The 11,751-nt window shown below is 41.8% G+C and overlaps 1 protein-coding gene across 1 annotated transcript; it reads right to left on the reverse strand.

Moving 5' to 3' along the window:
- Window positions 1-1,707: 1,707 nt before the first annotated feature.
- On the reverse strand, window positions 1,708-10,568 carry LOC122759971 (opsin-3-like). The gene is made up of 2 exons (XM_044015004.1): window positions 10,015-10,568; window positions 1,708-2,072 (listed from the first exon to the last, which is right to left on the reverse strand). The coding sequence occupies exons 1-2, from the start codon at window positions 10,388-10,390 to the stop codon at window positions 1,708-1,710; spliced, it is 741 nt and encodes a 246-aa protein (XP_043870939.1). The 5' UTR covers window positions 10,391-10,568.
- Window positions 10,569-11,751: the final 1,183 nt, after the last annotated feature.

Raw genomic sequence — 11,751 nt, forward strand, 5'->3', positions numbered from 1 at the left:
TGCCATAACGGTGCAATAAAAAGAGGTGACAACACTGACAGACGTGAAGAAGCATCTGAAAGCAATCAACGGACCAGTTCTGCCCATGTGTCCGTCTGCCTGTCATCTCTTTTACGGTGTGTATTCCTCCATGACTTTTTCTTCAGGAAGAATTTCTATAAACAGTGAGTCAAGTATAATTTAACCAATTAAGAAACACTTATTCATGTCATGAACACTGAAATATGCCAGTTATTTCACAGAGAGGTTTGACGGTGACTCAATCTCCTACACACACACACACACACACACACACACTCTTCACACCATCTTCCTCTGATATTTGGTCTCAGATGAAACATGTCAGACCACCTCGGATCAAACCCCATGTGGATTGCCCAAATGATCATCACATTAGAAAAGGGCGGGTGACTCTTTTAACTTTTAATAGACAACTTGCTGACCTACTTAGATCTTTTGCAGCTTTTCATATCCAGCCTGACCTGACTACTGAACATAAGCATTTAGTTAAACATTAGAAGTTAAGAAACATAATATATAATAGGTACATGAGAGAGTTTCAGGAGAGTAACAACGGCAAAGCTGTATGAAGACAAAGAGCGAAGGAGTGAAGCACTTTTCCTCACCCTCACCTTTCATCTGGACAAAGAACTGTGTGTTTCTGCTGATGAGGGAAGACGGGAAAAAGATAGTGTGGACGAGGCAGTAAAAGAAAAGTGGCCAAGTGAAAGAAAGGGATGAAAAAAAAAAACAAAGAAAGAGGACGAAAACCTTGCACAACGGCACATTAATAAAGAGGCCAGTCCAACCAACCTAACACTGACTTGAAGAGGACTCTTTGATGAGACAGCAGATGGGACAGTGTTGGATGCATTGGTTGCATCTTTTTTTTTTTTTAAGTCTAGCCTTCTTTTACTGCATATTGCTGCTATTACGGAGATCAGCAGGCATTTGCAGTTGTGAACGTTCATGGTTTTCACACCTGATAGTCCGCTAGACTCGATCGGGAACTCGGTTCAATTGGGGGTTGCAACATATAGCCGGTCCGAGTTTGCTTTCACGCTGCACTTTAGTGAGGTTGGCAAGCACTTTCTCAGAAATACTAACCCTATTCTAGTTGTGCAAAACGCAAATCGGGTCACTACACTAAAAGCACTACAAAGACAGTTTGTAGACATGTTGTTGTTTCTTAATAAAAAACTTGTAAAAAGCCGTCAGCTGAGGACTGAGGTAGACGTGATAATGACGGCTAATTATTGTGATTGCCCATTACACATGTTTGCAAAAACATTCAATGGAGGTTTTGACAGAAATGTAGATTTGTGTAGAGCTTTCCTCTGTACGCAGTTGTTGAGAGCTGTGAGTGGACCAAAACAGAAATGCTTTGGTCTGTAAAATGATAATGAAGATAATGTGCTGAAATTTACATTTACAATGTGTGCATTGCTTCTAGGGTAGAAGTTCTTTACAGCAGAAATCTTCTCCCTGCAATAAATATATTCTTCTTTATATAGCCACATGATGTATATTCTTCATCAGTGTTTGCTGACTTCATGATAACATACAGTATATGAGCTGCTACCCACACTGACAATCTAGAGTGTCAAGAAAAAGTTTTTGAAAAATTGTGGTTTCAATTTGGAATAACCCAGGTGCATGTACAGTGTTGATGGTGGAACCAGACTGTTTTGTGCAAATACTGCAGTTTTAATGGATGTCATCCCCATTTCCCCATTGACTTACCTGCCTGATGGCGCACAGCAGCTTCCCATAGCAGAACACGATCACCAGGAATGGAATAATGAGGCAGAAGACAAAGAGGCAGATGATGTATGAGATGTTATTCGCTGTCCTGGCCATCCAGTTTACAGAGCATGTGGTCCCGGGACCTTCGGGACCATAGTGACTCCAACCTAAGAGTGGTGGCATGGTCCAGATGAGGGAGTACACCCAGGAAAGGATGATGCCAAGGCAGATCTTACGGTAGTTGGAGGGGTCCGCCTCAGCAGGGACCACCATGGTGGTGTAGCGCTCATAAGAGAGGACAGCCAGGGAGATGAGGGACACGATACCTGCAGTAATAAAAAAGTAAAGAAAGGGAATATGTTCAGGTGAAGCCTGCAGAAACCACTTAAACGTAGACAGGACACACAAGACAGCAGGGGTATCACCCAGTGTGGTCTTCTGCTGTTGTAGCCCATCTGTTCAAAGGTTTGATGTATTGGGTAACTGTTGCCTTCCTATTATTTCAAACCAGTCTACACAATCTCCTCTGGCATCAACAAGTCAAATCAAGTCAATATTATTTATATAGGCCAACATCACTAAAAATGCCTCAAAGGGCTTTAACAGTCAGTACAGCAAGTGACACCCTCTGTCCTTAGACCCTCTGTCCTTAGACCCTCACAGCCAGTGAGGAAACACTCCACAAAAACCCGGGAGAAACCTCATGAAGAGCCACAGAGGAGGGATCCTTCTTCCAGGGTGGACAGAAATATCAATATTAGTAGTAATGAAGATGGTGTGAACATAGGGCCTGTTTTGACCAAAGAACTGCTGTTTGCTGTTTTTTGGACACTTCTCTGTAAACCCTAGAGATGAACAATACTGTATGAGGAAATCCTATTAAATGAGCATTTTTTTTTAAATACTCAGACCAGCTTCCACATTCAAATTCACTGAAATCACCTTTCTTTCCCATTCTGATGCTCAGTTTGAACTTCAGCAGGTCATCTTCACTGTGTATATATGACTAAATGCCCTGATTTGTTGCCATGGGATTGGCTTATTAAATATTTATGTTGACAGGCACTAAAAACGGGCGAACCTAATAAACCTGCCAGTGTGTGTGTGTGTGTAGTACATGAGCGAGATGTAAAACCATAAAGTTGATGTGTGGATTTGTTCTGCCCCTCGACATTCTGACTACTGTACATCACACTTAATGAGGCCATCAAATTCAGACTGAATCTGCCTAAATGTTAATCTACGGTGCATTAACATATAATAATATAATATAATAATAAATGATATAAATCCACACAGACTTCGCTCAAATCAAAGTATACCTCATGGTAGAAAAAGGTAGGGTTATAATTTTACAAAAAAAAAATTCTCGCGTGAAATGACCCACATAATAATAATAAAAACACCTGGACTGAACATGGAAGTATCATATTTCAGACAGCATGCCTGGGTCTGCAGCAGATACTGTGTGTGCTGCTGTAAATCTGCACTCCCTGTAGTATCTCAGCTTGACAGAATCCATGCAATGAATTGCAAGAGACGGGATTTAAAGAAGCTTACTTAGATTTTTGGAAGCGCTGTGAACATACGTACACATACACGGGCACGTACAGATTTAGATTCACAATTAAGTCCGAGACAGAGCAGCAGGAGAGTAAATCTCAGTGTTCATGTGCCTTTATGTCCTTTTTATGTTTTTAAAGGCATCGTAATCCACAAGACCGACCTTCATGCCCATTGATTTTAATTTGGGTGGATGAAGTATTAAAGTAAAGCATTGGAACGAGTTAGAAAACATTTTTTGCTTCTGCATGTTATTGCGTATATGTACCCTCAGCCATTTTATTAGGTACACGGGACGGCTAATAAAGTGGCACCTGGTTTGGTCCTTGAGTGTAGCCCATCTAACTCTTTTTCAGGCCATTCTCTTGTAACACCAGAGATGGGTGTACATATGGCTGCATTGATATGCAACCGAGTTGTTGCCATGTGCTGCGATACTTGTAATAACTGGGAGTTGAACAGATGTATTGAATAAAAAGGCCGGTGAGAGTGCATTTTATTGACCGCGCTGCGCTGGCTGCTTTTGCTGCTTGCATGTGCCCCCAGATATTGTTATGATGCTGCTTTTCCTGCACATACTGCTTCACCCTCAGGATTGTATTAGCTCTGTTGTGCAATATTACACACTGTTACAGCAAACTGTTTGTATTCTGTACAACTATATGAGGATTTCATTTCACTGTGGTCTCACAACAGGTGGATTGGCTGATGCCATCAGTGAAATGAATGTATTTGGTATGTGAACAAAAACTAATTGATTAATTATTGATTTGTATAACACAGTCACATACTGATTACCTGATAGCTGAAATAACAGACAGACAAAATAGAAGGCAAATAATGATACAGCAAAAGCTTCTGTGGTCCTTCAGTGGAGGTGTACATGGTGAACCCAAAATTGCACGATCAGCCAAATAGAATCACAGTTTCTCAGACTTGCTAAAACTAATTATTAGTTGCCCCCATGGCTCTAAATACTGACAAGTGTCTTGTTTATGAAACACGGGATAGCAATCCTCTGGCCTCAGGCTCTTCAAAACTGTTGAGGTTTATCATAATTGATCAGTTATTGTTTGCAAATCCCATCACATTCCCACTGTTCTGTCTCTGGTAACGTGTAGGAAATCTTTATTCAAGCCAGTCTGGTGTAATTGTGAAAGGAGAACCACAGAGCTCTGGAACACAACTGAAATTAAACATCCCTCTTCACCTATCCTCTAGACTTCAGGCAAGATCAAACGCAGCAGTTCAATCTAGTATTTGAAAAAATGAAAGGTGTTATGATGTAATAACATTTTAAATCAAGGGGGAGAAGCATCTTTGTTTGCTGCTGTGTTGTGTTCCCTCACTTTCCTTGTGTTATTTGTCTGTTTGAAAGTATCTGGCTTAGTATTGCTATCACTCTGTGTATCCAGGAAAAGACCGTTGGAATGAAAAACACAGAATGGTGTAAAGCTTTGTTTGTTCTATAAATCCCATCATACTCTTTTCTCCCCCCCCCTCGGTCACCACTGCAGTAGAGAAATACTGTGATGTCCATAATCCTCAACAAAAGACAAGACTTTCATTAGGTACCAAGCGTCTAGGTGGCATTAAAGTATGATTCCCTCTAATGCACAAATTTAAACCAGACACCTTATCACTGAATATATCTTTGTTGCTCCTTTAAGAGACCTTTCCTTCACTATTTATGACTCCAGCTCAATTAGGTGGCTCACTCTCTCTGACCTTTATGGTAGAGCCACATTGTTCTCCTGTTTTCTCCTCCCTGCTGGGACGTCTTTCCTCACCATCGAGACAAATTAGCATCTTGCTGGCCAGGTGCTGCACATGTATATATGCATTTTTCTCTTCTGTACATCTGTACGTCATCATCTATATGTGTAGTCAGGTGTGTGTGCATGTGTGTGTGTGTGTGTGTGCACGTACATGAAGGAGGGCACTTCATTATACAGAGGGTTTATCCAGCGACTGTGGGCAGAAGGCAGCCAGTAGTATGCAGGGACACACAGAGGTGGTGTCAACTAAAATATTCTCTCCTCTTCCACTGCAGTATAATGGAAGACAATAAAGGAGCAGGCACAGAGAGAGAAATTCAAAAAGGCGAGAGGGATAAAGCTGTACAATTGGTGCCAGGAGGTAAAAGGAAGTCTTCTACAAAGTGAGTTTGTAGATGTGAGCACACGCATATCTATACAGATCTTATTGTTCAGTCAATCAGAAATCTTAGATTTCATATAGGCTAAAAACAGAGGAGTGGAAATCGATGTGAAGAGGGACCAGGATACAATATCTTAAACCAGGCTAAGAATGTCTTTTGTCACTGACAGTGATGCTCTCTCATTGAAAGTAACAATGATCTTATAGAGAAGCTTAACAAGGATTTCCTTTTTTTTATTCAGACACACTGTGTCAAAAGCTGCACATGCCATTATTCATCGGAATGAAAGAAGTTCATCTTCTTTTCCTTTCCCTGACCCTCCTCCGCTCTTTCTTACGCTCTGTTTTTATGGGCCTGTTGAGGAGTTACTCATCCACAACCAATAGGCACTCTAATGATGCCTGTAAGCCAACACGCACACACACACACACACACACACACCTTACACTTTATCTTCATGTAATGTTTTAGCTTGTAAAATCTGAAGTCCTGTCAGAGATTTTAATAAATTGGCTCCTTGTGGATGTCACTGTTCAGGCACTTGTCTCAGCATCAAAACTCTGTTTCATACACCACGAGTTCACCCAGATACTGATAAGCATGCGAGGCTCTGTACTTTACTATATGAGTGAAAGTAAGTAGCCCTGCTTTGGAAAATGTATTAAAACTTAAGTAAGCTCTAAACTAAGCATAGTGCTGAAGGCTCTTTTTTTAGTTTAAAAGTGTGACAAAACCAAGGCTGTTCGGGGGAAAGTCAAATTAAGTTTAGTTTAATTTGAGCGTACTTGGTGAAATGTTTAGTAGTAGGTGTAAGAAAGGAACACGTCGTCTAGTGATAAAGGAAACAGGAGAAAAAACCCTCTCTTTTTCGAGTATACCTTGTTAGTACCGGGTTGGAGCCGCCTCAACTCTTTGTGCGATAGATTCAACAAGGTGGGCATATTTCTCTGTATTGACGTGATGGCTTGGTGCTTTTGCTGAAGACTATTATTGGATTGAGATCTGGTGACTGTGGAGGCCAATTGACTCCTCATTGTTCGAAAAAGCAGTTTGAGATTATTTGAGCTTTGTTGACACAGATGTTGAGACTCCATGGACCAGGGAATCTGTTTTTTTTATATATATATTGTTTTGTCAACATTTAATTGTCATGAATACATTGAATTGCTGCCATGTGTTTGGCTGATTAGATATGTTATCATTTCATTCATCAGGTGTACCTAAGGAAGTGGCTTGTGAGTGTATGTGCATGTGTTAATCTCTGTTGCATGGATAGATTTCACAGCCACGGACTCAGTGAGTCAGGCCGTCCCATGGGCTTTACCTGCTAATGTCACCAAAATAAATATATTCACAATCCTCACACACAATCCTTAAGAGGTACACAATGACAACAAAGAGGGACAGAAGGACCATACAGAGATGCAAAAAAGCCTACAAGCAGTAGAGACAGGTGCACAATGAAAGGCAAAGAAATGCAAAACAGCCATAAAAAGATGTAGATTGAGGGGGACACCACATGAGTAGAAATAAATGCAAAACCATGACGAGGAGATACCCAATGTACATACAAATACAAAAAAAAAGGAACAAAATAGACTAAATGTAACCTCAACAAGACTAAAAACAACACAGTGACAGAACACGACTAAATCTTATGTAGGTGGCTCAGGACAAATACCTGGAATCTTTATTTATTATTATAAGTAAGTATATTATATTATATTACAAGTCCTAATGTTCTAATATAATTAGGTAAATTTCACCAGAAAGTGGTCAGCTGTTGCTGGCACATTTGAATCATCTTTTAAATCCTGTTAACACATTGTCAAGGCTAATTAACTTCAGGTCTTTTTTGTAGCTTACGTCTGGTTTTGTTTATACGTAAACTGACCATGAAATTCAGTGACAATGATTCATTGATGGAAGGTTTATTGCCGGAAACAGAGCAGCAAAGTAACGAAAACATAAATTATTCAAACATGACTTACGGACTGACAGTAGATGATGAGAGTTTATGTATCAACAAAGACGCAAGCTACAGAATTTTATATTCGAGGCATACTGATTGATTCCATATTGTGTGAAGACCGTCTCCTGCTCTGATTTTAAACGTATAAAGTCAGTTTTTGACATTTGGAATTGCTTTAATACAAACTGCAGCTCTTGCCCTGTCCGATTTGAAAACATACACTGCAAAACATCCTTTAATAACATGTGCACTTTGATTGGACAGCTTAACGGAGCAGCATAAATGTCATTGTGCTAATGTCAGGGAGATAAGAAATGGATGTTTTCAGAGGCCAATATCTCATTCATGCTGGTCTTCAAAGGTTGTCTGAATGGCTTGAAAAGCTTTTAAAGTAATTAGTGAAACTGGGACCTTAAATCAAGCGTGAGGCAGAAGTCGTGAGCGAAAGAAGCCTCTTTCATGTTTGATGCAAAAATGAGTCTCCTTTTCAATCCGGTATCAAACTAAATTCATTTACTGTTAAGTGTCGGACACAACCCACTGGTGGGCTTTGGAGGTATTGCAGGTGAGCCTGAGACAGGGATATATAAATTCTTCCATTTACCTTATTCACCAAAGCCTTTTCTTTGTTCCAATAAAATATGACCTCTTCTTTTTTTGGCCATGTTTGTACATTTGTGAGCAGCATAACACGTAAAGTAATGGCTGTATTTTCATTACATTTCTGGGAATGTAGGTTATGGAAGGACTGGAAGGAAGAAATGATTAGATTTTGCTGCAAATCCGCACATGGATCACCACTCGAGTGTATTGACAGCATGTGACATTCTCTTAATACTTTCTGAGAGGCAACTGCGGATCAGCTCACTGCCCTGCTGTGGGGTTTGATCACTTGCTCCTCGAGGAGTCCTGCATGCTGATGTGTCCCTGCAAACTCCACATTACTGCATGTGAATGGATATGACATATGTGTAATAGAGAAGTTGCTGTATATGTGTGAATGGGTCATTTTTAAAGAATCATTGTCACCCCTGTCCTCCAGCTCCTACACTGGCTCCCTGTCAAACACTGCGTCATTACAAAAGTCTCCTTCTTACTTTCACGGCTTTCCATAACCTACAGTAGTATCTCCAGAACTCCTCCAACCTCACACCTACTCATACTCTCTGATCTTTCGCCCTCCAGCCTCCTTGCTCGATCCTCCTGCCCTCTTATCCCTCGTGGTGTCCAGAGCTTTTTTGGCTGTGTAGCTCTTCATCGCTGGAACCCTATACTACAACTCATCAGTGAGTCTGGCACTCTCTGCACCTTTAAATTCCACCACCTCATTCATAGTATTGATGATTTTCTAATCATTTTGTCAACTTTTATTGTCACCGAATTTAATCCTGCACCTGCATCATGCATCTGAATGCAACTGTACACACTAATACACAACTGTCCTGTTAGTTTCGTACAAAGCCCTAATTGAAAGTATTGTATACAGCATCTCTAGTCTCTCCAAAACTGATAACTAAACTTCTTTTATTTTTAGAGCTCAGCCTGTCAGTGTGGCCGAAATCCAGGTGAGTGAGGGTGTCCCTTATTTCTCAGCTACATCATTGTGACCCATTTCCTTTGTATCAGCACTCCTGAGCCAAGGGACACCAGCGTCTATACTCTGCCTTCTTATTACCTATGTCCCTCGGGTGATATTATTCTGCTACAGTTGCTGTTGGCGCTCCTATCATCGCCTGCTCATGGACTGAGACTGCGTGTCCCTGCAGCACAGCAGCGCGCACACACACACGCGTGGGTTAGTCCAGTGATGAAGCTGCACTTGCCTGCAGGCTACGGCCACTCACACTGAGCTAAACGAGCGTTTAGCGGCCATTGAACAGAGTGCTGCACTCTCTGCATCTAAAACACCTGCTGACAACCCATGCGTGACGTGTTTTCAGAGAGTCTAATGACATTTGAACAAATGTCCGAGCATCTGCGAGGGGAGGCTTCTCTGAATAACCACAGGCTGCGGCGTGATGTCATGAAATGCATGTGATTCATCAGTCACATTAGTACCAACACCAAGATCTAGCCTACAAATAACACAAAAAAACAAATGTTTTCTTTACAACTCGTAATTAATGGGTAATTAAACCTGCTGGCTTCTCTAACATGCGCATCATTTAAAGTCTCGCCTGTCATGGAGCCTCCACAGTATTCATAGATTAGGAAATCTGCACTTTCTTGCAAGACCTCACACTGTACAACATGTATGTGCACTCTGTCGTGACTGCAGGCTGCAGGATGATCTCACGCATGGAAAAACAGACACAAAGCAAAACCACTGCTCATGTGAACATAGAATTCATCTGTCAGATTTGAAGATTAATGCCGATTTAAGTTAAGACGCACCGTCACAACATGCACGCTTCTCTATATGCACCTTTACTTCACACTCATCGTAGCGCAGCGCAGCGTTCATCACACCCAGTCCAACAAACACCGCGGTCTACAAACGTGCCATAAAAAATACCCAAACTACTCGTCCTGTGAACATCACACCACACGGACATGCCACATGTTTACTCACCAAACAGGGAGTTGGCGAAGCCGTACCAAACGCACCCCGCTTTTCCAATGAGCCACCGTCCCTGCGTGCTGGCCGCGAAGCTGAACGGAGTGCCCAATACGCACACCAGCAGGTCGCTGATGGAAATGTTCATCAGCAGCAGGTTGATGGGGGAGCGCAGCATCTTGTAGCGGCAGAAAAGCACGAGCACCAGCAGGTTGTTCACCAGTCCCAGTGCTCCGATCGTGCCCAGGGAAACGGCCACGATCAGGTGTCCTGTCGGGGTGAGCGTGTGCCGGTGCGAGCCGCTCCCCAGCTGTCCTCCCTCCGCGGCTCCGGCGCACAGAGCGCTGCTGACCTCCGCGCAGCCGCTCAGGCTCACGTTGGACACGATCATCGCAGTTCGGCCGCGGTCCACTCAACAGCAGCTAATGTTGCTTTGGCATTTCCTCTCCCCCCTTTTTCCTCTTTGTGGGGTCTAAAGCTATAAAGGACAAGCGGTTGTTCCAAGCTGACAATACTTGTTGCTTTCAACGCAAAGTGGAGCCCAGTGGAAAGGTGGTATAATACGTAAATAAATAAATAATTCAATAAATAGTTTGTTTAGAAATGTCAAAACTTTGTATCCCAGTTCAGGGGGAGGGGGTTTCTCCAAAGAACAGAGGGAACAAAAAGTTTGCTTTTGCTTTGGCTTTGCTCCACCATGTGACAGCCTGTAAGGCAAACTCTCACTCTTTTCACACGCGCTGCTGTTTCTCACAGAAACACATTTTCCTCTCGGTCTCTGTTTAAATCACCGACGCCAGCTCAGCAGCTGACGTCTGGGAGGGAGGAGGAGGAGGAAGGAGGAGGGATAGGTAGTAAGGAAGGATGGATGGAAGGAAGGTAAAGAAGCGCACGTATGAGGGACCAGCATGGAAATCCAGACCAATCACACCATCATCATACAAAGAGGCACTGAAGTCTGCTCTCTATAGATAACAATTATGTAAATTAATATTATAATAAAATATCTATTTGCTTTTTGACTTTTTGATCACATTTTACTCATGTCCTCAAATGTGAAAACATGTTATATGTGACCATGATCTGTATATATAGGGCTGAACGATTTTGAATCAATATCTAATTGTGATTGTGTTATGATTCGTGATATCAGAGGGAATGGTCATTTACACTTCATTATATTTTCATTTGAATGATTACTGTGTGCAGATCAGTGAGAAACAAAGATGTTCTCTTCAGTCTGTAGAAGAACATGGGTCGAGACGATGATTCATCTAAGGTGATATTTTGCCACACATTTTGGCTTTAACAAATATTGCGCCTCCTACGATTTTAAAATTTCAGGCCGCCGTTTTGCGATTTCAATAACATTTTGGTTAATTGTTCAACCCTAATTACAATGTAAATGACAGTGTATCTTGATTGGGAATCAAATGAATGAATGCTCTTATTTCAGTGCTGAGAATAACGCTACGTCGGAGTTCCACTTTGTTGTTTGTGTGTTAGTGTTGGACATGAACAACCAGGCTGTCGTAGTAATACGTGTTAACAGTGTAAACTGGTGCAAGCAGAGCGAATCGGTGACGCAGAGAAGCAGGATTATCACACCATCTCTCAGCTGCTGCAGCCTTATTTATTTATTTATTGACTAAACCATCATCAGCTGTTCTTTTTAAATGTGACACCAACTGACTCCTCACTCCCATCTTCTCTCTCCCTCTCCCTCACTAGGAACAAGCAGCTCCAACACAC

The sequence above is a fragment of the Solea senegalensis genome, unplaced genomic scaffold (genome assembly GCF_019176455.1).
Source record: "Solea senegalensis isolate Sse05_10M unplaced genomic scaffold, IFAPA_SoseM_1 scf7180000012730, whole genome shotgun sequence".
In the NCBI taxonomy this organism is placed as follows: Eukaryota; Metazoa; Chordata; class Actinopteri; order Pleuronectiformes; family Soleidae; genus Solea; species Solea senegalensis.

Coding starts and splice junctions, on each gene's coding strand:
- LOC122759971 (XM_044015004.1), bottom strand. CDS start 10,390: ATGATCGTGTCCAACGTGAGCCTGAGCGGCTGCGCGGAGGTCAGCAGC. Junction 2,073..10,014: donor CTTCGCCAACTCCCTGTTTG/GTGAGTAAACAT, acceptor TTATTACTGCAG/GTATCGTGTCCCTCATCTCC.